Below are 27721 nucleotides of genomic sequence, written 5' to 3' on the forward strand. Positions count from 1 at the left end.
CGTATGTGTTAATGGACTCTGGAGCCCCTCAGGCTCATTTGCATACAGTCCTTCCTCCTGGTGCCAGATCCCCTTTAAAGGGTATTAAATACAGCTACACGTTACAGGAAGGGTAAACCTCGGCCTCGTGACTCTCAGCGCCTCTTATTTGTGTTACAGCTCAGACTGAGTTGGAAGGGAACCTGTCATCAGGAAGGTCAGTTTTACACAATGACAGGTTCCCACGGCCTCTGTCATTCATCTGAATAATGAGGGGTTTCTCCTGGGGGAGCATCGCATGGGGGGGGGGGGGGGGGGCGGGAGTATTCGGGTCTGACAGTGGTTTTATTGTACACCTGCTCAGTGATTGGGGGAGAAGTCTTTCCTAACAAGTGACCAACGACAATCAGCACATTGTAATGAAATCTTTGGAAGATCAGCGGCCGCCATAGCGAGACTCAGCGGCTCTGGAGAGGGTCCGGCCTATTACGTGCCAGTACAGCGCGCGTCACGAAGGGGATAAACTCAGTGGCCCACATCTACTAAATACAGCTCAGTGTGTACTGCGTGCAGTGTCCTGTGTATAGTGCAGGGGGCGCCAGATTCAGGATTTCTGCTGCAGGTTCTGCATGAGTCCAGTGACAGGGGGGCATTCCCCCCATATATGGGGCTCTTATAGACGCCTCAGCCAAAGGGGAAAACAAAGAATAAGTGAAGATGTCCCCGGGGTCTTTTATGACCTCATGGGGGGGGGGGGGGGGGAAATCACAAAAATTATTAATAAATATTCATAAAAATACAAAGACATAAAAAAAATCCTCCGCTTCACTACAAAAAGCATCGCCATACCCCCCCCCTTCTGCCCGGGACCCTACATATTATATATCACAAGGCCCGACACAAAATAGGGAAATCATTACTATAATCAGGTCCATTTTGAGTTCAACTACTATAAATTACAAGAAATTCCACTTTTAATCGCCAAATTAAAAAGTTTAAAACTTAATTTTTTAACCAGCTCTGTGTCCCGAAAGAAACACTGCAAAAAAATGTAAAGGCAGGAGGCAAAAAAAAAAGTTATGGCCACTAGAGCCGCACCACTAAGGGGTTAAAGGGTTTTCCTCCCATGAAGACAAGTTTCTTAGAGGACCGGTCTCCCCCGAAAACCCCCCCCACCACAATATGTCCCCCTCATCCTGTCCCGGCCCCGTTATATGTATTACTATGGGTTTTTATACTTAGTTACCAAATAAGAGGTCGGATCCTCGTGCAGGTCCCCGGCAGTCGGCCGTATTCATGAGGGGGCTGGCTGACACGCCCCCTCCACGCCCCCCCGTCAGTCAGGGACCTGTAAGAATCGCAGGCAGCAGCGCATGTATTCCGCAATTACTGCCGGCTCCATGCGATGCGCTAACAGCGGCCGCAGAGGGGCTTATTCACAGCGCTGGTTGAATGTTCGGCAGCCGCTGTCAGCGCAGCGCATGGAGCCAGCTGAGATTGTGCAATACATGCGCTGCTGCTGCCGGCGATTCTTACAGGTCCCTGACTGACGGGGTGTGTGGAGGGGGCGAGTCCGCCGGCCCCCTCATGACTACGATCGCCTGCCCGGGGACCAGTACGACGATCCGACCTCTTATTTGATAAAAACCCATAGTAATAAATATAACGGGGCCGGGACAGGATGAGGGGGGGGGGGGGGTGTTTTTCAGGGGCGACAATGTCCTCAGGATCACATTCTCTAATTCACAGTTATTACCAAATACACAGCATCTCACAGATATCACCCGTCTCTATCAGTCCTGCTGGACACAGTTGTGGCTGACCCTGGACCTGACCCGGTATCTTCTGACCTTGGGGTCGGCTGCCATCTTGTCTGACTCTGCTCCCTGCATTCCAGGAGAAGCTCCGGTACTCACTAACTTCATGCCGGCAAACATCAGCAGCAGCGAGAGAGAGCTACAAGCTACTGGCAGATAAGAGACGCATCAGATCTGATGAGATGTAGCAGAGATGAAAGTGTCATTGTGTGTTATATCCATCTCCTCCCTCATTGCGCTTTCTATGTGTCAGATACTTGTACAATGTTCAGATCTGAATGAAAGTGTAGATAAACCCTGTACCCTGATAATCTAAGCACATTGTCAGCTCACAGCACAGAGGGATCAGGAAGTGTCTGCTTATAGAGTACCCGCTCTGGAATCTTACACCGACCATCACTGAGTCATAGGGATAACACAGAATATTCTTTAGTGGGGAAACCCCTTAAAGTATTTCTTCCATCAGGTCGAGCTGCTTTATAATACCTTTTATGTATCTGTAAGACATGGAAAGTTTCATAACCCATGTCCCATGAGATGCAAAGATATCAGGGGGTGATGTGTGACAACGTTTGGCACCACAAAATGTACGTATATGTGTGTGTGTGTGTGTGTGTGTGTGTGTGTGTGTGTGTGTGTGTGTGTACATATATGTGTAAGTGTGTATATATGTGTAAGTGTGTATATATGTGTGTGTGTGTACGTATATGTATGTATATATGTACGTGTGTGTGTGTGTATATATGTGTAAGTGTGTATATATGTGTAAGTGTGTATATATGTGTGGGTGGTGATGGGGCTCAACAAAAAGTTGCATCGTGTGGTCCGAGGCTGCTGCTTATTGAATGACGCAGGTCACATGACCACCCAATTCCACCATCCGTGGCCTCCCCTTCACAGATCTTCCAACCAAGAGTAGCCCCAAAACCTGAAGCACTGAGCAGTGTAAGAAGCGGAGCAGGATGGGTAATGACCCAATATTTAGGGAATGGGATGAAGGTAGAAGAAGAGATCTCGGCAGGATTCAATCTTTTATTACAAAGAATCGAGGTAAAGATTGTGCGGGTCAGACCCGATCCTTCAGGATGCGCTTGCCCCAGTAGCGACCCTTGAACTGCAGGTCATAAGGACTTAGGTACTTGCGACAACCCATCATGTTACGTGTCACCAGGCGTTCGAAGGTCCATGGGTTCTGGTTGTTTTTCTGCCTCTCCTCCTGCTCCTCACGAAGCTGCTGCAAGGATTCGCGGCTCACAGCCTTGGCAGGGAATGGAAGCTTCTTGGCCACTTGAGTGAGAATGGGCAAAACCTCAGCAAACTCACAGCGTCCCCCCACTTCCAGAACCAGCTGCTCCGCCTTCACGGGGGTGACATAGTGGTCCACAGCACCCTTACCACCACCCATGCGCTGGCCGAGTCCTTTGCGGGTGATTGGTTTGTTCGGAGCTTCTATCAACCAGTTGCTAAAAGTCGTGCGGGGGTCAAATTTACGATTTAAAGTCAAACGCATCATTTCAAAGTGACCCCAATGTAAGTATCCACCTCCCAAAGCCTGCGGGGAAAAGAAACCAATCATCACACAGTCCAAGTAACCAGTGTAACATCATACAGGAGTGTACAGTGTAATATCCCCAGCACAGTGTCAGGAGGGGGCTATAAAGGATATAGCTGTGTATACACATCATACAGGAGTGTACAGTGTAATATCCCCAGCACAGTGTCAGGAGGGGGCTATAAAGGATATAGCTGTGTATACACATCATACAGGAGTGTACAGTGTAATATCCCCAGCACAGTGTCAGGAGGAGGCTATAAAGGATATAGCTGTGTATACACATCATACAGGAGTGTACAGTGTAATATCCCCAGCACAGTGTCAGGAGGAGGCTATAAAGGATATAGCTGTGTATACACATCATACAGGAGTGTACAGTGTAATATCCCCAGCACAGTGTCAGGAGGAGGCTATAAAGGATATAGCTGTGTATATACATCATACAGGAGTGTACAGTGTAATATCCCCAGCACAGTGTCAGGAGGAGGCTATAAAGGATATAGCTGTGTATACACATCATACAGGAGTGTACAGTGTAATATCCCCAGCACAGTGTCAGGAGGAGGCTATAAAGGATATAGCTGTGTATACACATCATACAGGAGTGTACAGTGTAATATCCCCAGCACAGTGCCAGGAGGAGGCTATAAAGGATATAGCTGTGTATACACATCATACAGGAGTGTACAGTGTAATATCCCCAGCACAGTGTCAGGAGGGGGCTATAAAGGATATAGCTGTGTATACACATCATACAGGAGTGTACAGTGTAATATCCCCAGCACAGTGTCAGGAGGAAGCTATAAAGGATATAGCTGTGTATACACATCATACAGGAGTGTACAGTGTAATATCCCCAGCACAGTGTCAGGAGGAGGCTATAAAGGATATAGCTGTGTATACACATCATACAGGAGTGTACAGTGTAATATCCCCAGCACAGTGTCAGGAGGAGGCTATAAAGGATATAGCTGTGTATACACATCATACAGGAGTGTACAGTGTAATATCCCCAGCACAGTGTCAGGAGGAGGCTATAAAGGATATAGCTGTGTATACACATCATACAGGAGTGTACAGTGTAATATCCCCAGCACAGTGTCAGGAGGAGGCTATAAAGGATATAGCTGTGTATACACATCATACAGGAGTGTACAGTGTAATATCCCCAGCACAGTGTCAGGAGGAGGCTATAAAGGATATAGCTGTATATACACATCATACAGGAGTGTACAGTGTAATATCCCCAGCACAGTGCCAGGAGGAGGCTATAAAGGATATAGCTGTGTATACACATCATACAGGAGTGTACAGTGTAATATCCCCAGCACAGTGTCAGGAGGAGGCTATAAAGGATATAGCTGTGTATATACATCATACAGGAGTGTACAGTGTAATATCCCCAGCACAGTGTCAGGAGGAGGCTATAAAGGATATAGCTGTGTATACACATCATACAGGAGTGTACAGTGTAATATCCCCAGCACAGTGCCAGGAGGAGGCTATAAAGGATATAGCTGTGTATACACATCATACAGGAGTGTACAGTGTAATATCCCCAGCACAGTGTCAGGAGGAGGCTATAAAGGATATAGCTGTGTATATACATCATACAGGAGTGTACAGTGTAATATCCCCAGCACAGTGTCAGGAGGAGGCTATAAAGGATATAGCTGTGTATACACATCATACAGGAGTGTACAGTGTAATATCCCCAGCACAGTGTCAGGAGGGGGCTATAAAGGATATAGCTGTGTATACACATCATACAGGAGTGTACAGTGTAATATCTCCAGCACAGTGTCAGGAGGAGGCTATAAAGGATATAGCTGTGTATACACATCATACAGGAGTGTACAGTGTAATATCCCCAGCACAGTGTCAGGAGGAAGCTATAAAGGATATAGCTGTGTATACACATCATACAGGAGTGTACAGTGTAATATCCCCAGCACAGTGTCAGGAGGAGGCTATAAAGGATATAGCTGTGTATACACATCATACAGGAGTGTACAGTGTAACATCACACAGGATATAGCAGTGTATATACATCATACAGGAGTGTACAGTGTAATATCCCCAGCACAGTGTCAGGAGGGGGCTATAAAGGATATAGCTGTGTATACACATCATACAGGAGTGTACAGTGTAATATCCCCAGCACAGTGTCAGGAGGAGGCTATAAAGGATATAGCTGTGTATACACATCATACAGGAGTGTACAGTGTAATATCCCCAGCACAGTGTCAGGAGGAGGCTATAAAGGATATAGCTGTGTATACACATCATACAGGAGTGTACAGTGTAATATCCCCAGCACAGTGTCAGGAGGAGGCTATAAAGGATATAGCTGTGTATACACATCATACAGGAGTGTACAGTGTAATATCCCCAGCACAGCGTCAGGAGGGGGCTATAAAGGATATAGCTGTGTATACACATCATACAGGAGTGTACAGTGTAATATCCCCAGCACAGTGTCAGGAGGAGGCTATAAAGGATATAGCTGTGTATACACATCATACAGGAGTGTACAGTGTAATATCCCCAGCACAGTGTCAGGAGGAGGCTATAAAGGATATAGCTGTGTATCACATCATACAGGAGTGTACAGTGTAATATCCCCAGCACAGTGTCAGGAGGGGGCTATAAAGGATATAGCTGTGTATCACATCATACAGGAGTGTACAGTGTAATATCCCCAGCACAGTGTCAGGAGGGGGCTATAAAGGATATAGCTGTGTATACACATCATACAGGAGTGTACAGTGTAATATCCCCTGCACAGTGTCAGGAGGAGGCTATAAAGGATATAGCTGTGTATACACATCATACAGGAGTGTACAGTGTAATATCCCCAGCACAGTGTCAGGAGGAGGCTATAAAGGATATAGCTGTGTATACACATCATACAGGAGTGTACAGTGTAATATCCCCAGCACAGTGTCAGGAGAGGGCCATAAAGGATATAGCTGTGTATACACATCATACAGGAGTGTACAGTGTAATATCCCCAGCACAGTGTCAGGAGGAGGCTATAAAGGATATAGCTGTGTATACACATCATACAGGAGTGTACAGTGTAATATCCCCAGCACAGTGCCAGGAGGGGGCTATAAAGGATATAGCTGTGTATACACATCATACAGGAGTGTACAGTGTAATATCCCCTGCACAGTGTCAGGAGGGGGCTATAAAGGATATAGCTGTGTATACACATCATACAGGAGTGTACAGTGTAATATCCCCAGCACAGTGTCAGGAGGAGGCTATAAAGGATATAGCTGTGTATACACATCATACAGGAGTGTACAGTGTAATATCCCCAGCACAGTGTCAGGAGGAGGCTATAAAGGATATAGCTGTGTATACACATCATACAGGAGTGTACAGTGTAATATCCCCAGCACAGTGTCAGGAGGAGGCTATAAAGGATATAGCTGTGTATACACATCATACAGGAGTGTACAGTGTAATATCCCCAGCACAGTGTCAGGAGGAGGCTATAAAGGATATAGCTGTGTATACACATCATACAGGAGTGTACAGTGTAATATCCCCAGCACAGTGTCAGGAGGAAGCTATAAAGGATATAGCTGTGTATACACATCATACAGGAGTGTACAGTGTAATATCCCCAGCACAGTGTCAGGAGGAGGCTATAAAGGATATAGCTGTGTATACACATCATACAGGAGTGTACAGTGTAACATCACACAGGATATAGCAGTGTATATACATCATACAGGAGTGTACAGTGTAATATCCCCAGCACAGTGTCAGGAGGGGGCTATAAAGGATATAGCTGTGTATACACATCATACAGGAGTGTACAGTGTAATATCCCCCGCACAGTGTCAGGAGGGGGCTATAAAGGATATAGCTGTGTATACACATCATACAGGAGTGTACAGTGTAATATCCCCAGCACAGTGTCAGGAGGAGGCTATAAAGGCTGTAGGTGACCCTATCTCAGGTCAGTAAGATGAATCTTGGGGTTCTCTCACCAGGATGCCGTACTGTCCCTCCTGGAAGTCCCTCCCGTGTGATGCGGGACCCCGGATGTCCTTTAGATTCTTCGGAACCTTCACCACTTTCACCAGATCTGGGACTTTATTCATGAAGCGGAGTTTGGGTCGTTCCTTCATACTGATCCCTGAGAAGATGGAAACCGTCAGCTCTATGTATATGCAAATGAGTATTGTGGTGCACTGAGGGCGGGGCTATGGAGATCACACCTCCAGGTCACAGTACCCGAGGAGGACACGCCCCTTTCTCTAGGATTAACCTCTTAGTGACATGTGAGGTGCAGTGTGGGTATTCGGGAGGGTCCGGGGCCGATCCTTCTCTTACAAGTAATGAAAACATTATAAACACTTTATGAATTCTGTATCCCTGAGATCATACAGTGGGGCGCACAGCCAGAGCCCCAATATCCACGCCCACAAGGAAATGGAGGAAATGCCATTTTTCACTAATTTCACCTTATTTGGAATTTTTTCCCGCTTCCCAGTACACGGCCGGGAATATATAATACATAGACAAGCCCTCGCAGCTCTACAGGGAAAAATGTAAGAGATAACAGACTGAAAAATGAGAGCTCATAAAAATTAATAAGGGCCTGGTCATTAAGGGGTTAAAAAAACTATTATTCCGGTGAACACCTTCATGGGAAACGGCATCCAAATGTCCGAAGTGCCAAGTGATCAGAAGGACGTGCAAGCCCCAAAATGATCGGAATGAAAACATCAGCGCAAAGCAAAGAAAATTATATAATAATAATAATAAAAAATGATAATAATGATAATAATAATAATAATAATAATAATGATGATAATAATAATAAAAAATGATAATAATGATAATAATAATAATAATAATAATAATGATGATAATAATAATAAAAAATAATAATGATAATAACAATAATAATAATAATAATAATGATGATAATAATAATAATGATAATAATAATGATGATAATAATGATAATAATAATACTAATAATGATGATGATGATGATGATGATGATGAGCCTTTACACCGGTGAGTGCAGCAAAGTGCAGACGAGTCATCGGCGTCAGAACATGGAGAAGCAGCTGCTTTTTTTTTGTACACAGGATTTCATGTCTTTCCCCTCAGATCTGATAAAACCCATAAATGTGATGTCCCGTTATTTACAGAACACAATGAAATCCGTAAAAACAGAAGATACAAGAAATAGTGGGAAGAGGAGGGGGGAGAGGGTGTTGTCAACTTTAAAGGGAACCTGTCCCCTCATTATCGCTACAGACAGGTTACAGGAGCCCATCACCCCTGCTGCATCCATCTGTCTGTATGCTTTCTCTAAGCATCTGCATTACTATATTACAGAATCCGCTGTATAGTCCCAGGGGTCGGGCTTTGCTTTGAATGCATTGCAAAATCAACATCTCCTCAGCCCCAACCCTTGTGCTCCTGTACAGCTCCTCCCACCCCACTGATGTCATCTCACCAGGCTGTGAGCTCTGTGAAGAAGCAGGAGGGAGGAGCTGTACAGGAGCACAAAGGTGGGGGCGGAGAGCTGTACATGTCTACAATCGGACCCCAGTTACTCACCGCTGAAGTCTGGAGGAGGTTCATAGGAGCGCAGTCCAGCTGTGAGCGCCATGTGCGGCCGCCACATGCAACCTGTAGCAGGAAAAACAGAGGTCAATGAGTGACAGCAGGAGGCAAGGGTCAGAGGTCATGCCCATCTATTCCATAGCCCCCCCCTATAATCTTATACACCAGGAGCACGACCACATTATATAACACTGTGCAGTATAGATCCTCCCATCACACACAGCAGAGATGAATACAATGTATCAGTCCAGTGCTCTGAGGAGTCAGGAGACGCAGCGCTGGTCCGTGGTGCTGATACTACAGAAGTCCAGATAGAACCTCGTGCTCCGCTCTCTCCATAACAACATCAACTCAAGTCACACAAGAGTCACAAACCACGGTTACTGGAGGACACGTGAGCAGTGATCACACGAGCCGTCACCTCCTCCAGGGATTCTCGTGTCTCTGTGCGACGCTCCTGCACACGTGGCCAGCAGTGAGATGAGAAATCCCTACAGTAACTGTGCCTTGAGACTTGTGTTTATTCTGCGTTCATGTCGTAAGGATGAGAGACGAGTTTTTTTTCTTGTCAACACATCAGCTGCTGCAGAAGCTCTTTAAATAAAAATAAATAAGGTCAGGCCAGGACACAGGACCAGAGGCAGCACCCGGACAAGTGCTGGGGCCCACGACACTCATCCTCCTCACTGCAGCGGTGACAGGTGCGGGCTCTGCAGGAGGAGGAAAGAGGAAAGAGGAAGGAGGAAGGAGGAAAGAGGAAAGAGGAAGGAGGAAAGAGGAAAGAGGAAAGAGGAAAGAGGAAAGAGGAAAGAGGAAAGAGGAAAGAGGAAAGAGGAAAGAGGAAAGAGGAAAGAGGAAAGAGGAAAGAGGAAAGAGGAAAGAGGAAAGAGGAAAGAGGAAAGAGGAAAGAGGAAAGAGGAAAGAGGAAAGAGGAAAGAGGAAAGAGGAAAGAGGAAAGAGGAAAGAGGAAAGAGGAAAGAGGAAAGAGGAAAGAGGAAAGAGGAAAGAGGAAAGAGGAAAGAGGAAAGAGGAAAGAGGAAAGAGGAAAGAGGAAAGAGGAAAGAGGAGAGAGGAGAGAGGAAAGAGGAGGAGGAGGAGGAAGAGGAGGAAGAGGAAGAGGAAGAGGAAGGAGGAAGGAGGAAGGAGGAAAGAGGAAAGAGGAAAGAGGAACAGTACAGTAATGACCATAAGTTCTGACAATGATACAAATGGTAATTGCTACAAAAAGTCTCCGGCATCAGGTGTTATAATGCTAATTTGCATATTCTCCAGAATGTTATAGAGAGCGATCAGCAATTCATTGCAAAGTCAATATTTGCCTAGAAAATGAAGTTATTCCCCCAAAACACATTTCACCTTCATTGCAGGCGCCTTATAAGGAGCAGGTAACATGGTGTCAGTGATGTCCCCAGTAACACAGGTGCGGGGGCTGATGGGGACAGGGCTGGGGACAATGTGTCATGTGTAAGTAACAATCACCACTGGGCAGTATAATAGGAGCAGGTAACATGGTGTCAGTGATGTCCCCAGTAACACAGGTGCGGGGGCTGATGGGGACAGGGCTGGGGGACAATGTGTCATGTGTAAGTAACAATCACCACTGGGCAGTATAATAGGAGCAGGTAACATGGTGTCAGTGATGTCTCCAGTAACACAGGTGCGGGGGCTGATGGGGACAGGGCTGGGGACAATGTGTCATGTGTAAGTAACAATCACCACTGGGCAGTATAATAGGAGCAGGTAACATGGTGTCAGTGATGTCTCCAGTAACACAGGTGCAGGGGCTGATGGGGACAGGGCTGGGGGACAATGTGTCATGTGTAAGTAACAATCACCACTGGGCAGTATAATAGGAGCAGGTAACATGGTGTCAGTGATGTCCCCAGTAACACAGGTGCGGGGGCTGATGGGGACAGGACTGGGGACAATGTGTCATGTGTAAGTAACAATCACCACTGGGCAGTATAATAGGAGCAGGTAACATGGTGTCAGTGATGTCTCCAGTAACACAGGTGCAGGGGCTGATGGGGACAGGGCTGGGGACAATGTGTCATGTGTAAGTAACAATCACCACTGGGCAGTATAATAGGAGCAGGTAACATGGTGTCAGTGATGTCTCCAGTAACACAGGTGCGGGGGCTGATGGGGACAGGGCTGGGGACAATGTGTCATGTGTAAGTAACAATCACCACTGGGCAGTATAATAGGAGCAGGTAACATGGTGTCAGTGATGTCTCCAGTAACACAGGTGCGGGGGCTGATGGGGACAGGGCTGGGGACAATGTGTCATGTGTAAGTAACAATCACCACTGGGCAGTATAATAGGAGCAGGTAACATGGTGTCAGTGATGTCTCCAGTAACACAGGTGCGGGGGCTGATGGGGCCAGGGCTGGGGACAATGTGTCATGTGTAAGTAACAATCACCACTGGGCAGTATAATAGGAGCAGGTAACATGGTGTCAGTGATGTCTCCAGTAACACAGGTGCGGGGGCTGATGGGGACAGGGCTGGGGACAATGTGTCATGTGTAAGTAACAATCACCACTGGGCAGTATAATAGGAGCAGGTAACATGGTGTCAGTGATGTCTCCAGTAACACAGGTGCGGGGGCTGATGGGGACAGGGCTGGGGACAATGTGTCATGTGTAAGTAACAATCACCACTGGGCAGTATAATAGGAGCAGGTAACATGGTGTCAGTGATGTCTCCAGTAACACAGGTGCAGGGGCTGATGGGGACAGGGCTGGGGACAATGTGTCATGTGTAAGTAACAATCACAACTGGGCAGTATAATAGGAGCAGGTAACATGGTGTCGGTGATGTCCCCAGTAACACAGGTGCGGGGGCTGATGAGGACAGGGCTGGGGACAATGTGTCATGTGTAAGTAACAATCACCACTGGGCAGTATAATAGGAGCAGGTAACATGGTGTCAGTGATGTCCCCAGTAACACAGGTGCGGGGGCTGATGGGGACAGGGCTGGGGACAATGTGTCATGTGTAAGTAACAATCACCACTGGGCAGTATAATAGGAGCAGGTAACATGGTGTCAGTGATGTCCCCAGTAACACAGGTGCCGGGGCTGATGGGGACAGGGCTGGGGACAATGTGTCATGTGTAAGTAACAATCACCACTGGGCAGTATAATAGGAGCAGGTAACATGGTGTCAGTGATGTCTCCAGTAACACAGGTGCGGGGGCTGATGGGGACAGGGCTGGGGACAATGTGTCATGTGTAAGTAACAATCACCACTGGGCAGTATAATAGGAGCAGGTAACATGGTGTCAGTGATGTCTCCAGTAACACAGGTGCAGGGGCTGATGAGGACAGGGCTGGGGACAATGTGTCATGTGTAAGTAACAATCACCACTGGGCAGTATAATAGGAGCAGGTAACATGGTGTCAGTGATGTCTCCAGTAACACAGGTGCGGGGGCTGATGGGGACAGGGCTGGGGGACAATGTGTCATGTGTAAGTAACAATCACCACTGGGCAGTATAATAGGAGCAGGTAACATGGTGTCAGTGATGTCTCCAGTAACACAGGTGCGGGGGCTGATGGGGACAGGGCTGGGGACAATGTGTCATGTGTAAGTAACAATCACCACTGGGCAGTATAATAGGAGCAGGTAACATGGTGTCAGTGATGTCCCCAGTAACACAGGTGCGGGGGCTGATGGGGACAGGGCTGGGGACAATGTGTCATGTGTAAGTAACAATCACCACTGGGCAGTATAATAGGAGCAGGTAACATGGTGTCAGTGATGTCCCCAGTAACACAGGTGCAGGGGCTGATGGGGACAGGGCTGGGGACAATGTGTCATGTGTAAGTAACAATCACCACTGGGCAGTATAATAGGAGCAGGTAACATGGTGTCAGTGATGTCTCCAGTAACACAGGTGCGGGGGCTGATGGGGACAGGGCTGGGGACAATGTGTCATGTGTAAGTAACAATCACCACTGGGCAGTATAATAGGAGCAGGTAACATGGTGTCAGTGATGTCTCCAGTAACACAGGTGCGGAGGCTGATGGGGACAGGGCTGGGGACAATGTGTCATGTGTAAGTAACAATCACCACTGGGCAGTATAATAGGAGCAGGTAACATGGTGTCAGTGATGTCTCCAGTAACACAGGTGCGGGGGCTGATGGGGACAGGGCTGGGGACAATGTGTCATGTGTAAGTAACAATCACCACTGGGCAGTATAATAGGAGCAGGTAACATGGTGTCAGTGATGTCTCCAGTAACACAGGTGCGGGGCTGATGGGGACAGGGCTGGGGACAATGTGTCATGTGTAAGTAACAATCACCACTGGGCAGTATAATAGGAGCAGGTAACATGGTGTCAGTGATGTCCCCAGTAACACAGGTGCAGGGGCTGATGGGGACAGGGCTGGGGACAATGTGTCATGTGTAAGTAACAATCACCACTGGGCAGTATAATAGGAGCAGGTAACATGGTGTCAGTGATGTCTCCAGTAACACAGGTGCGGGGGCTGATGAGGACAGGGCTGGGGACAATGTGTCATGTGTAAGTAACAATCACCACTGGGCAGTATAATAGGAGCAGGTAACATGGTGTCAGTGATGTCTCCAGTAACACAGGTGCGGGGGCTGATGGGGACAGGGCTGGGGACAATGTGTCATGTGTAAGTAACAATCACCACTGGGCAGTATAATAGGAGCAGGTAACATGGTGTCAGTGATGTCTCCAGTAACACAGGTGCGGGGGCTGATGGGGACAGGGCTGGGGGACAATGTGTCATGTGTAAGTAACAATCACCACTGGGCAGTATAATAGGAGCAGGTAACATGGTGTCAGTGATGTCTCCAGTAACACAGGTGCGGGGGCTGATGGGGACAGGGCTGGGGACAATGTGTCATGTGTAAGTAACAATCACCACTGGGCAGTATATTAGGAGCAGGTAACATGGTGTCAGTGATGTCTCCAGTAACACAGGTGCAGGGGCTGATGGGGACAGGGCTGGGGACAATGTGTCATGTGTAAGTAACAATCACCACTGGGCAGTATAATAGGAGCAGGTAACATGGTGTCAGTGATGTCTCCAGTAACACCGGTGCGGGGGCTGATGAGGACAGGGCTGGGGACAATGTGTCATGTGTAAGTAACAATCACCACTGGGCAGTATAATAGGAGCAGGTGACATGGTGTCAGTGATGTCCCCAGTAACACAGGTGCGGGGGCTGATGGGGACAGGGCTGGGGACAATGTGTCATGTGTAACTAACAATCACCACTGGGCAGTATAATAGGAGCAGGTAACATGGTGTCAGTGATGTCCCCAGTAACACAGGTGCGGGGGCTGATTGGGACAGGGCTGGGGACAATGTGTCATGTGTAAGTAACAATCACCACTGGGCAGTATAATAGGAGCAGGTAACATGGTGTCAGTGATGTCTCCAGTAACACAGGTGCGGGGGCTGATGGGGACAGGGCTGGGGACAATGTGTCATGTGTAAGTAACAATCACCACTGGGCAGTATAATAGGAGCAGGTAACATGGTGTCAGTGATGTCTCCAGTAACACAGGTGCGGGGGCTGATGGGGACAGGGCTGGGGACAATGTGTCATGTGTAAGTAACAATCACCACTGGGCAGTATAATAGGAGCAGGTAACATGGTGTCAGTGATGTCCCCAGTAACACAGGTGCGGGGGCTGATGGGGACAGGGCTGGGGACAATGTGTCATGTGTAAGTAACAATCACCACTGGGCAGTATAATAGGAGCAGGTAATATGGTGTCAGTGATGTCCCCAGTAACACAGGTGCGGGGGCTGATGGGGACAGGGCTGGGGACAATGTGTCATGTGTAAGTAACAATCACCACTGGGCAGTATAATAGGAGCAGGTAACATGGTGTCAGTGATGTCCCCAGTAACACAGGTGCGGGGGCTGATGGGGACAGGGCTGGGGACAATGTGTCATGTGTAAGTAACAATCACCACTGGGCAGTATAATAGGAGCAGGTAACATGGTGTCAGTGATTCTACAGTAACACAGGTGCGGGGGCTGATGGGGACAGGGCTGGGGACAATGTGTCATGTGTAAGTAACAATCACCACTGGGCAGTATAATAGGAGCAGGTAACATGGTGTCAGTGATGTCTCCAGTAACACAGGTGCGGGGGCTGATGGGGACAGGGCTGGGGACAATGTGTCATGTGTAAGTAACAATCACCACTGGGCAGTATAATAGGAGCAGGTAACATGGTGTCAGTGATGTCTCCAGTAACACAGGTGCGGGGGCTGATGGGGACAGGGCTGGGGACAATGTGTCATGTGTAAGTAACAATCACCACTGGGCAGTATAATAGGAGCAGGTAACATGGTGTCAGTGATGTCTCCAGTAACACAGGTGCGGGGGCTGATGGGGACAGGGCTGGGGACAATGTGTCATGTGTAAGTAACAATCACCACTGGGCAGTATAATAGGAGCAGGTAACATGGTGTCAGTGAGGTCTCCAGTAACACAGGTGCGGGGGCTGATGGGGACAGGGCTGGGGACAATGTGTCATGTGTAAGTAACAATCACCACTGGGCAGTATAATAGGAGCAGGTGACATGGTGTCAGTGATGTCTCCAGTAACACAGGTGCGGGGGCTGATGGGGACAGGGCTGGGGACAATGTGTCATGTGTAAGTAACAATCACCACTGGGCAGTATAATAGGAGCAGGTAACATGGTGTCAGTGATGTCTCCAGTAACACAGGTGCGGGGGCTGATGGGGACAGGGCTGGGGACAATGTGTCATGTGTAAGTAACAATCACCACTGGGCAGTATAATAGGAGCAGGTGACATGGTGTCAGTGATGTCTCCAGTAACACAGGTGCGGGGGCTGATGGGGACAGGGCTGGGGACAATGTGTCATGTGTAAGTAACAATCACCACTGGGCAGTATAATAGGAGCAGGTAACATGGTGTCAGTGATGTCTCCAGTAACACAGGTGCGGGGGCTGATGGGGACAGGGCTGGGGACAATGTGTCATGTGTAAGTAACAATCACCACTGGGCAGTATAATAGGAGCAGGTAACATGGTGTCAGTGATTCTCCAGTAACACAGGTGCGGGGGCTGATGGGGACAGGGCTGGGGACAATGTGTCATGTGTAAGTAACAATCACCACTGGGCAGTATAATAGGAGCAGGTAACATGGTGTCAGTGATGTCTCCAGTAACACAGGTGCGGGGGCTGATGGGGACAGGGCTGGGGACAATGTGTCATGTGTAAGTAACAATCACCACTGGGCAGTATAATAGGAGCAGGTAACATGGTGTCAGTGATGTCTCCAGTAACACAGGTGCAGGGGCTGATGGGGACAGGGCTGGGGACAATGTGTCATGTGTAAGTAACAATCACCACTGGGCAGTATAATAGGAGCAGGTAACATGGTGTCAGTGATGTCTCCAGTAACACAGGTGCGGGGGCTGATGGGGACAGGGCTGGGGACAATGTGTCATGTGTAAGTAACAATCACCACTGGGCAGTATAATAGGAGCAGGTAACATGGTGTCAGTGATGTCTCCAGTAACACAGGTGCGGGGGCTGATGGGGACAGGGCTGGGGACAATGTGTCATGTGTAAGTAACAATCACCACTGGGCAGTATAATAGGAGCAGGTAACATGGTGTCGGTGATGTCCCCAGTAACACAGGTGCGGGGGCTGATAGGGACAGGGCTGGGGACAATGTGTCATGTGTAAGTAACAATCACCACTGGGCAGTATAATAGGAGCAGGTAACATGGTGTCAGTGATGTCTCCAGTAACACAGGTGCGGGGGCTGATGGGGACAGGGCTGGGGACAATGTGTCATGTGTAAGTAACAATCACCACTGGGCAGTATAATAGGAGCAGGTAACATGGTGTCAGTGATGTCTCCAGTAACACAGGTGCCGGGGCTGATGGGGACAGGACTGGGGACAATGTGTCATGTGTAAGTAACAATCACCACTGGGCAGTATAATAGGAGCAGGTAACATGGTGTCAGTGATGTCTCCAGTAACACAGGTGCGGGGGCTGATGGGGACAGGGCTGGGGGACAATGTGTCATGTGTAAGTAACAATCACCACTGGGCAGTATAATAGGAGCAGGTAACATGGTGTCAGTGATGTCTCCAGTAACACAGGTGCGGGGGCTGATGGGGACAGGACTGGGGACAATGTGTCATGTGTAAGTAACAATCACCACTGGGCAGTATAATAGGAGCAGGTAACATGGTGTCAGTGATGTCTCCAGTAACACAGGTGCAGGGGCTGATGGGGACAGGGCTGGGGACAATCTGTCATGTGTAAGTAACAATCACCACTGGGCAGTATAATAGGAGCAGGTAACATGGTGTCAGTGATGTCTCCAGTAACACAGGTGCGGGGGCTGATGGGGACAGGACTGGGGACAATGTGTCATGTGTAAGTAACAATCACCACTGGGCAGTATAATAGGAGCAGGTAACATGGTGTCAGTGATGTCTCCAGTAACACAGGTGCGGGGGCTGATGAGGACAGGGCTGGGGACAATGTGTCATGTGTAAGTAACAATCACCACTGGGCAGTATAATAGGAGCAGGTAACATGGTGTCAGTGATGTCTCCAGTAACACAGGTGCGGGGGCTGATGAGGACAGGGCTGGGGACAATGTGTCATGTGTAAGTAACAATCACCACTGGGCAGTATAATAGGAGCAGGTAACATGGTGTCAGTGATGTCCCCAGTAACACAGGTGCGGGGGCTGATGGGGACAGGGCTGGGGGACAATGTGTCATGTGTAAGTAACAATCACCACTGGGCAGTATAATAGGAGCAGGTAACATGGTGTCAGTGATGTCTCCAGTAACACAGGTGCGGGGGATGATGGGGACAGGGCTGGGGACAATGTGTCATGTGTAAGTAACAATCACCACTGGGCAGTATAATAGGAGCAGGTAACATGGTGTCAGTGATGTCCCCAGTAACACAGGTGCGGGGGCTGATGGGGACAGGGCTGGGGACAATGTGTCATGTGTAAGTAACAATCACCACTGGGCAGTATAATAGGAGCAGGTAACATGGTGTCAGTGATGTCCCCAGTAACACAGGTGCGGGGGCTGATGGGGACAGGGCTGGGGGACAATGTGTCATGTGTAAGTAACAATCACCACTGGGCAGTATAATAGGAGCAGGTAACATGGTGTCAGTGATGTCTCCAGTAACACAGGTGCGGGGGCTGATGGGGACAGGGCTGGGGACAATGTGTCATGTGTAAGTAACAATCACCACTGGGCAGTATAATAGGAGCAGGTAACATGGTGTCAGTGATGTCTCCAGTAACACAGGTGCGGGGGATGATGGGGACAGGGCTGGGGACAATGTGTCATGTGTAAGTAACAATCACCACTGGACAGTATAATAGGAGCAGGTAACATGGTGTCAGTGATGTCTCCAGTAACACAGGTGCAGGGGCTGATGGGGACAGGGCTGGGGACAATGTGTCATGTGTAAGTAACAATCACCACTGGGCAGTATAATAGGAGCAGGTAACATGGTGTCAGTGATGTCTCCAGTAACACAGGTGCGGGGGCTGATGGGGACAGGACTGGGGACAATGTGTCATGTGTAAGTAACAATCACCACTGGGCAGTATAATAGGAGCAGGTGACATGGTGTCAGTGATGTCTCCAGTAACACAGGTGCCGGGGGCTGATGGGGACAGGGCTGGGGACAATGTGTCATGTGTAAGTAACAATCACCACTGGGCAGTATAATAGGAGCAGGTAACATGGTGTCAGTGATGTCTCCAGTAACACAGGTGCGGGGGATGATGGGGACAGGGCTGGGGACAATGTGTCATGTGTAAGTAACAATCACCACTGGGCAGTATAATAGGAGCAGGTAACATGGCGTCAGTGATGTCTCCAGTAACACAGGTGCGGGGCTGATGGGGACAGGGCTGGGGACAATGTGTCATGTGTAAGTAACAATCACCACTGGGCAGTATAATAGGAGCAGGTAACATGGCGTCAGTGATGTCCCCAGTAACACAGGTGCGGGGGCTGATGGGGACAGGGCTGGGGACAATGTGTCATGTGTAAGTAACAATCACCACTGGGCAGTATAATAGGAGCAGGTAACATGGTGTCAGTGATGTCTTCAGTAACACAGGTGCGGAGGCTGATGGGGACAGGGCTGGGGACAATGTGTCATGTGTAAGTAACAATCACCACTGGGCAGTATAATAGGAGCAGGTAACATGGTGTCAGTGATGTCTCCAGTAACACAGGTGCGGGGGCTGATGGGGACAGGGCTGGGGACAATGTGTCATGTGTAAGTAACAATCACCACTGGGCAGTATAATAGGAGCAGGTAACATGGTGTCAGTGATGTCTCCAGTAACACAGGTGCGGGGGCTGATGGGGACAGGGCTGGGGACAATGTGTCATGTGTAAGTAACAATCACCACTGGGCAGTATAATAGGAGCAGGTAACATGGTGTCAGTGATGTCTTCAGTAACACAGGTGCGGGGGATGATGGGGACAGGGCTGGGGACAATGTGTCATGTGTAAGTAACAATCACCACTGGGCAGTATAATAGGAGCAGGTAACATGGTGTCAGTGATGTCTCCAGTAACACAGGTGCGGGGGCTGATGGGGACAGGGCTGGGGACAATGTGTCATGTGTAAGTAACAATCACCACTGGGCAGTATAATAGGAGCAGGTAACATGGTGTCAGTGATGTCTCCAGTAACACAGGTGCGGGGGCTGATGGGGACAGGGCTGGGGACAATGTGTCATGTGTAAGTAACAATCACCACTGGGCAGTATAATAGGAGCAGGTAACATGGCGTCAGTGATGTCCCCAGTAACACAGGTGCGGGGGCTGATGGGGACAGGGCTGGGGACAATGTGTCATGTGTAAGTAACAATCACCACTGGGCAGTATAATAGGAGCAGGTAACATGGTGTCAGTGATGTCTCCAGTAACACAGGTGCGGGGGCTGATGGGGACAGGGCTGGGGACAATGTGTCATGTGTAAGTAACAATCACCACTGGGCAGTATAATAGGAGCAGGTAACATGGCGTCAGTGATGTCCCCAGTAACACAGGTGCGGGGGCTGATGGGGACAGGGCTGGGGACAATGTGTCATGTGTAAGTAACAATCACCACTGGGCAGTATAATAGGAGCAGGTAACATGGTGTCAGTGATGTCTCCAGTAACACAGGTGCGGGGGCTGATGGGGACAGGGCTGGGGACAATGTGTCATGTGTAAGTAACAATCACCACTGGGCAGTATAATAGGAGCAGGTAACATGGTGTCAGTGATGTCTCCAGTAACACAGGTGCGGGGGCTGATGAGGACAGGGCTGGGGACAATGTGTCATGTGTAAGTAACAATCACCACTGGGCAGTATAATAGGAGCAGGTAACATGGCGTCAGTGATGTCTCCAGTAACACAGGTGCGGGGGCTGATGGGGACAGGGCTGGGGACAATGTGTCATGTGTAAGTAACAATCACCACTGGGCAGTATAATAGGAGCAGGTAACATGGTGTCAGTGATGTCCCCAGTAACACAGGTGCGGGGGCTGATGGGGACAGGGCTGGGGACAATGTGTCATGTGTAAGTAACAATCACCACTGGGCAGTATAATAGGAGCAGGTAACATGGTGTCAGTGATGTCCCCAGTAACACAGGTGCGGGGGCTGATGGGGACAGGGCTGGGGACAATGTGTCATGTGTAAGTAACAATCACCACTGGGCAGTATAATAGGAGCAGGTAACATGGTGTCAGTGATGTCTCCAGTAACACAGGTGCGGGGGCTGATGGGGACAGGACTGGGGACAATGTGTCATGTGTAAGTAACAATCACCACTGGGCAGTATAATAGGAGCAGGTAACATGGTGTCAGTGATGTCTCCAGTAACACAGGTGCGGGGGCTGATGGGGACAGGGCTGGGGACAATGTGTCATGTGTAAGTAACAATCACCACTGGGCAGTATAATAGGAGCAGGTAACATGGTGTCAGTGATGTCTCCAGTAACACAGGTGCGGGGGCTGATGGGGACAGGGCTGGGGACAATGTGTCATGTGTAAGTAACAATCACCACTGGGCAGTATAATAGGAGCAGGTAACATGGTGTCAGTGATGTCTCCAGTAACACAGGTGCGGGGGCTGATGGGGACAGGACTGGGGACAATGTGTCATGTGTAAGTAACAATCACCACTGGGCAGTATAATAGGAGCAGGTAACATGGTGTCAGTGATGTCCCCAGTAACAGAGGTGCGGGGGCTGATGGGGACAGGGCTGGAGATCAATCTGTCATGTGTAAGTAACAATCACCACTGGGCAGTATAATAGGAGCAGGTAACATGGTGTCAGTGATGTCTCCAGTAACACAGGTGCGGGGGCTGATGGGGACAGGGCTGGGGACAATGTGTCATGTGTAAGTAACAATCACCACTGGGCAGTATAATAGGAGCAGGTAACATGGTGTCAGTGATGTCTCCAGTAACACAGGTGCGGGGGCTGATGGGGACAGGGCTGGGGACAATGTGTCATGTGTAAGTAACAATCACCACTGGGCAGTATAATAGGAGCAGGTAACATGGTGTCAGTGATGTCTCCAGTAACACAGGTGCGGGGGCTGATGGGGACAGGGCTGGGGACAATGTGTCATGTGTAAGTAACAATCACCACTGGGCAGTATAATAGGAGCAGGTAACATGGTGTCAGTGATGTCCCCAGTAACACAGGTGCGGGGGCTGATGGGGACAGGGCTGGGGACAATGTGTCATGTGTAAGTAACAATCACCACTGGGCAGTATAATAGGAGCAGGTAACATGGTGTCAGTGATGTCTCCAGTAACACAGGTGCGGGGGCTGATGAGGACAGGGCTGGGGACAACGTGTCATGTGTAAGTAACAATCACCACTGGGCAGTATAATAGGAGCAGGTAACATGGTGTCAGTGATGTCTCCAGTAACACAGGTGCAGGGGCTGATGAGGACAGGGCTGGGGACAATGTGTCATGTGTAAGTAACAATCACCACTGGGCAGTATAATAGGAGCAGGTAACATGGTGTCAGTGATGTCTCCAGTAACACAGGTGCGGGGGCTGATGGGGACAGGACTGGGGACAATGTGTCATGTGTAAGTAACAATCACCACTGGGCAGTATAATAGGAGCAGGTAACATGGTGTCAGTGATGTCTCCAGTAACACAGGTGCGGGGGCTGATGGGGACAGGGCTGGGGACAATGTGTCATGTGTAAGTAACAATCACCACTGGGCAGTATAATAGGAGCAGGTAACATGGTGTCAGTGATGTCTCCAGTAACACAGGTGCGGGGGCTGATGGGGACAGGGCTGGGGACAATGTGTCATGTGTAAGTAACAATCACCACTGGGCAGTATAATAGGAGCAGGTAACATGGTGTCAGTGATGTCTCCAGTAACACAGGTGCGGGGGCTGATGGGGACAGGGCTGGGGACAATGTGTCATGTGTAAGTAACAATCACCACTGGGCAGTATAATAGGAGCAGGTAACATGGTGTCAGTGATGTCTCCAGTAACACAGGTGCGGGGGCTGATGGGGACAGGGCTGGGGACAATGTGTCATGTGTAAGTAACAATCACCACTGGGCAGTATAATAGGAGCAGGTAACATGGTGTCAGTGATGTCCCCAGTAACACAGGTGCGGGGGCTGATGGGGACAGGGCTGGGGACAATGTGTCATGTGTAAGTAACAATCACCACTGGGCAGTATAATAGGAGCAGGTAACATGGTGTCAGTGATGTCTCCAGTAACACAGGTGCGGGGGCTGATGAGGACAGGGCTGGGGACAACGTGTCATGTGTAAGTAACAATCACCACTGGGCAGTATAATAGGAGCAGGTAACATGGTGTCAGTGATGTCTCCAGTAACACAGGTGCAGGGGCTGATGAGGACAGGGCTGGGGACAATGTGTCATGTGTAAGTAACAATCACCACTGGGCAGTATAATAGGAGCAGGTAACATGGTGTCAGTGATGTCTCCAGTAACACAGGTGCGGGGGCTGATGGGGACAGGACTGGGGACAATGTGTCATGTGTAAGTAACAATCACCACTGGGCAGTATAATAGGAGCAGGTAACATGGTGTCAGTGATGTCTCCAGTAACACAGGTGCGGGGGCTGATGGGGACAGGGCTGGGGACAATGTGTCATGTGTAAGTAACAATCACCACTGGGCAGTATAATAGGAGCAGGTAACATGGTGTCAGTGATGTCTCCAGTAACACAGGTGCAGGGCTGATGGGGACAGGGCTGGGGACAATGTGTCATGTGTAAGTAACAATCACCACTGGGCAGTATAATAGGAGCAGGTAACATGGTGTCAGTGATGTCTCCAGTAACACAGGTGCGGGGGCTGATGGGGACAGGGCTGGGGACAATGTGTCATGTGTAAGTAACAATCACCACTGGGCAGTATAATAGGAGCAGGTGACATGGTGTCAGTGATGTCCCCAGTAACACAGGTGCGGGGGCTGATGGGGACAGGGCTGGGGACAATGTGTCATGTGTAAGTAACAATCACCACTGGGCAGTATAATAGGAGCAGGTAACATGGTGTCAGTGATTCTACAGTAACACAGGTGCGGGGGCTGATGGGGACAGGGCTGGGGACAATGTGTCATGTGTAAGTAACAATCACCACTGGGCAGTATAATAGGAGCAGGTAACATGGTGTCAGTGATGTCTCCAGTAACACAGGTGCGGGGGCTGATGGGGACAGGGCTGGGGACAATGTGTCATGTGTAAGTAACAATCACCACTGGGCAGTATAATAGGAGCAGGTAACATGGTGTCAGTGATGTCTCCAGTAACACAGGTGCGGGGGCTGATGGGGACAGGGCTGGGGGTAATGTGTCATGTGTAAGTAACAATCACCACTGGGCAGTATAATAGGAGCAGGTAACATGGTGTCAGTGATGTCCCCAGTAACACAGGTGCGGGGGCTGATGGGGACAGGGCTGGGGACAATGTGTCATGTGTAAGTAACAATCACCACTGGGCAGTATAATAGGAGCAGGTAACATGGTGTCAGTGATGTCCCCAGTAACACAGGTGCGGGGGCTGATGGGGACAGGGCTGGGGACAATGTGTCATGTGTAAGTAACAATCACCACTGGGCAGTATAATAGGAGCAGGTAACATGGTGTCAGTGATGTCTCCAGTAACACAGGTGCGGGGGCTGATGGGGACAGGGCTGGGGACAATGTGTCATGTGTAAGTAACAATCACCACTGGGCAGTATAATAGGAGCAGGTAACATGGTGTCAGTGATGTCTCCAGTAACACAGGTGCGGGGGCTGATGGGGACAGGGCTGGGGACAATGTGTCATGTGTAAGTAACAATCACCACTGGGCAGTATAATAGGAGCAGGTAACATGGTGTCAGTGATGTCTCCAGTAACACAGGTGCGGGGGCTGATGGGGACAGGGCTGGGGACAATGTGTCATGTGTAAGTAACAATCACCACTGGGCAGTATAATAGGAGCAGGTAACATGGTGTCAGTGATGTCTCCAGTAACACAGGTGCGGGGGCTGATGGGGACAGGGCTGGGGACAATGTGTCATGTGTAAGTAACAATCACCACTGGGCAGTATAATAGGAGCAGGTAACATGGTGTCAGTGATGTCCCCAGTAACACAGGTGCGGGGGCTGATGGGGACAGGGCTGGGGACAATGTGTCATGTGTAAGTAACAATCACCACTGGGCAGTATAATAGGAGCAGGTAACATGGTGTCAGTGATGTCCCCAGTAACACAGGTGCGGGGGCTGATGGGGACAGGGCTGGGGACAATGTGTCATGTGTAAGTAACAATCACCACTGGGCAGTATAATAGGAGCAGGTAACATGGTGTCAGTGATGTCCCCAGTAACACAGGTGCGGGGGCTGATGGGGACAGGGCTGGGGACAATGTGTCATGTGTAAGTAACAATCACCACTGGGCAGTATAATAGGAGCAGGTAACATGGTGTCAGTGATGTCTCCAGTAACACAGGTGCGGGGGCTGATGAGGACAGGGCTGGGGACAATCTGTTAGGATTAAGTAACAATCCCACCCCTGGACACTTTACAAGGAGGCTGGTGCTTGGCATCATTGTTTCTCTTCTGTTACCCATGGTTATCTCTAAAGAAACACGTGCAGTCATCATTGCACTGCACAAAACTGGCCGAACAGGGAAGAGTATCGCAGTGAGAAAGATGTCACCTCAGTCACCAATCTATCGCATCATCAAGGAATCCAAGGAGAGAGGCTCCATTGTTACCAAAAAGGCTCCAGGAGCCCAAGAAGGAGCAGCAAGCGCCAGGTGCATCTCTTACAAGTGTCTCAGCTTGGGGATGGGGCTCCCAGCATCGCAGAGCTCAGGAATGGCAGCAGCAGGTGTGGGGCATCTGCAGGCACTGTGACACTGCGGAGACTCCTGGAGCAAGGCCTGGTGTCCAGGAGGGCAGCACAGAAGCCGCTTCTCTCCAGGAACCATCAGGGACAGACGGATATTCTGCAGGAGGTGCAGGGAGTGGACGCTGAGGACTGGGGGACAGACGGATATTCTGCAGGAGGTGCAGGGAGTGGACGCTGAGGACTGGGGGACAGACGGATATTCTGCAGGAGGTGCAGGGAGTGGACGCTGAGGACTGGGGGACAGACGGATATTCTGCAGGAGGTGCAGGGAGTGGACGCTGAGGACTGGGGGACAGACGGATATTCTGCAGGAGGTGCAGGGAGTGGACGCTGAGGACTGGGGGACAGACGGATATTCTGCAGGAGGTGCAGGGAGTGGACGCTGAGGACTGGGGGACAGACGGATATTCTGCAGGAGGTGCAGGGAGCGGACGCTGAGGACTGGGGGACAGACGGATATTCTGCAGGAGGTGCAGGGAGTGGACGCTGAGGACTGGGGGACAGACGGATATTCTGCAGGAGGTGCAGGGAGCGGACGCTGAGGACTGGGGGACAGACGGATATTCTGCAGGAGGTGCAGGGAGTGGACGCTGAGCACTGGGGGACAGACGGATATTCTGCAGGAGGTGCAGGGAGTGGACGCTGAGGACTGGGGGACTGACGGATATCCTGCAGGAGGTGCAGGGAGTGGACGCTGAGGACTGGGGGACAGACGGATATTCTGCAGGAGGTGCAGGGAGTGGACGCTGAGGACTGGGGGACAGACGGATATTCTGCAGGAGGTGCAGGGAGTGGACGCTGAGGACTGGGGGACAGACGGATATTCTGCAGGAGGTGCAGGGAGTGGACGCTGAGGACTGGGGGACAGACGGATATTCTGCAGGAGGTGCAGGGAGTGGACGCTGAGGACTGGGGGACAGACGGATATTCTGCAGGAGGTGCGGGGAGTGGACGCTGAGGACTGGGGGACAGACGGATATTCTGCAGGAGGTGCAGGGAGTGGACGCTGAGGACTGGGGGACAGACGGATATTCTGCAGGAGGTGCAGGGAGTGGGCGCTTAGGACTGGGGGACAGACGGATATTCTGCAGGAGGTGCAGGGAGTGGACGCTGAGGACTGGGGGACAGACGGATATTCTGCAGGAGGTGCAGGGAGTGGACGCTGAGGACTGGGGGACAGACGGATATTCTGCAAGAGGTGCAGGGAGTGGACGCTGAGGACTGGGGGAAAGGCATTGTCTCTGATGAATCCCCTTTCCGAATGTTGGGAGAAGACAAGGTGAGCGATGCCCCCAGTCCTGTCTCCTGCACCTGTAAAGCTCCTGCAGCCATTCATGTGGGGGGGGGGGGGGTCAGGTAAGTGACGGTTGCAGGATGTTTCTCAGTGCTGAGGAGCAGATTGTGGCAGCGGCTCCAGGAGGTCAGAGCCGGGTGCAGGAGCGGCAGAGCTGGGATGACAACGAGGAGGAAGCGGCGCTCGGCAGCACTGCGGATAGTGGGGGGAGTATTCCCATGTACTGCCGCTCTATTCCAAAGCCTGGATGGAGTCGTAATCCTCCAGTAGTCAGGCCTCCCCCTGTTATGCAGGACATGCTGGGAGTTGTAGTCCTGCAGGAACCCCCTCCCTTCTAGGACATGCTGGGAGTTGTAGTCCAGGTGTGCTGGGTGATGGCAGTGGCCCTGTACATGTCACGGAGCACCATGGGGCCCCCTTATCGTTCTGTCATGTAATTATTATATATTATTCCATGGAGGCTTCTGCCCGGGGCCCTGGAGCCGCCGCTGCCGGGACAGAGACAAGTGGCCCCGAGGACGAGGGAATCATGAGGGGAGAGCGCAGTCATGACCTGTCACACAGAAATAATTCTAGAGGATTATTCTCCTGCATCAGCCGCACCACAAGACTGTCCCCTCTGCAGCCGCCATGTTACAGGGGCCGCAGTGCATTACACTACCACAACGGTCTTCAAGAAAATGGCGGCCGCCGTACACTGCAGCGCGGAGTCAAGGAGACACATTACACGGCACAAGTCCAGCCTCTAGTGAGCGCAGAGCCGCGCGCAATAATGTCCCCAAGTACAAGGACACCCGGGACACAGGGAGAAGCCGCGGAACCGCAGACACTTACCCGACAGCAGCGCAGGACGGAGCCCCGGAGCCCGGGCCCACACACACAGCGCCATCCCCGGTCACACACAGCACTGCAGGAACCCGGCTCACAGGCGCAGCGCCATCTCCTGCCGGACGTGACGTCACCGGGCGGAAACAAGATCAAGGTCAACACTTCCGCCCTCTACTGGTGAGGA

At 50.2% G+C, this 27721-nt stretch overlaps 1 protein-coding gene across 1 annotated transcript; it reads right to left on the minus strand.

Moving 5' to 3' along the window:
- Nucleotides 1-2814: 2814 nt before the first annotated feature.
- On the minus strand, nucleotides 2815-27721 carry MRPL16 (mitochondrial ribosomal protein L16). Its single transcript, XM_072130734.1, has 4 exons — nucleotides 27544-27721; nucleotides 8950-9021; nucleotides 7359-7507; nucleotides 2815-3348 (listed from the first exon to the last, which is right to left on the minus strand). The coding sequence occupies exons 1-4, from the start codon at nucleotides 27596-27598 to the stop codon at nucleotides 2863-2865; spliced, it is 762 nt and encodes a 253-aa protein (XP_071986835.1). The 5' UTR covers nucleotides 27599-27721; the 3' UTR covers nucleotides 2815-2862.

Source organism: Engystomops pustulosus, chromosome 11, assembly GCF_040894005.1.
Source record: "Engystomops pustulosus chromosome 11, aEngPut4.maternal, whole genome shotgun sequence".
Taxonomy (NCBI): domain Eukaryota; kingdom Metazoa; phylum Chordata; class Amphibia; order Anura; family Leptodactylidae; genus Engystomops; species Engystomops pustulosus.

Coding starts and splice junctions, on each gene's coding strand:
- MRPL16 (XM_072130734.1), bottom strand. CDS start 27,598: ATGGCGCTGTGTGTGTGGGCCCGGGCTCCGGGGCTCCGTCCTGCGCTG. Junction 9,022..27,543: donor CCGTCCTGCGCTGCTGTCGG/GTAAGTGTCTGC, acceptor TTCCTGCTACAG/GTTGCATGTGGCGGCCGCAC. Junction 7,508..8,949: donor ACCTCCTCCAGACTTCAGCG/GTGAGTAACTGG, acceptor CCATCTTCTCAG/GGATCAGTATGAAGGAACGA.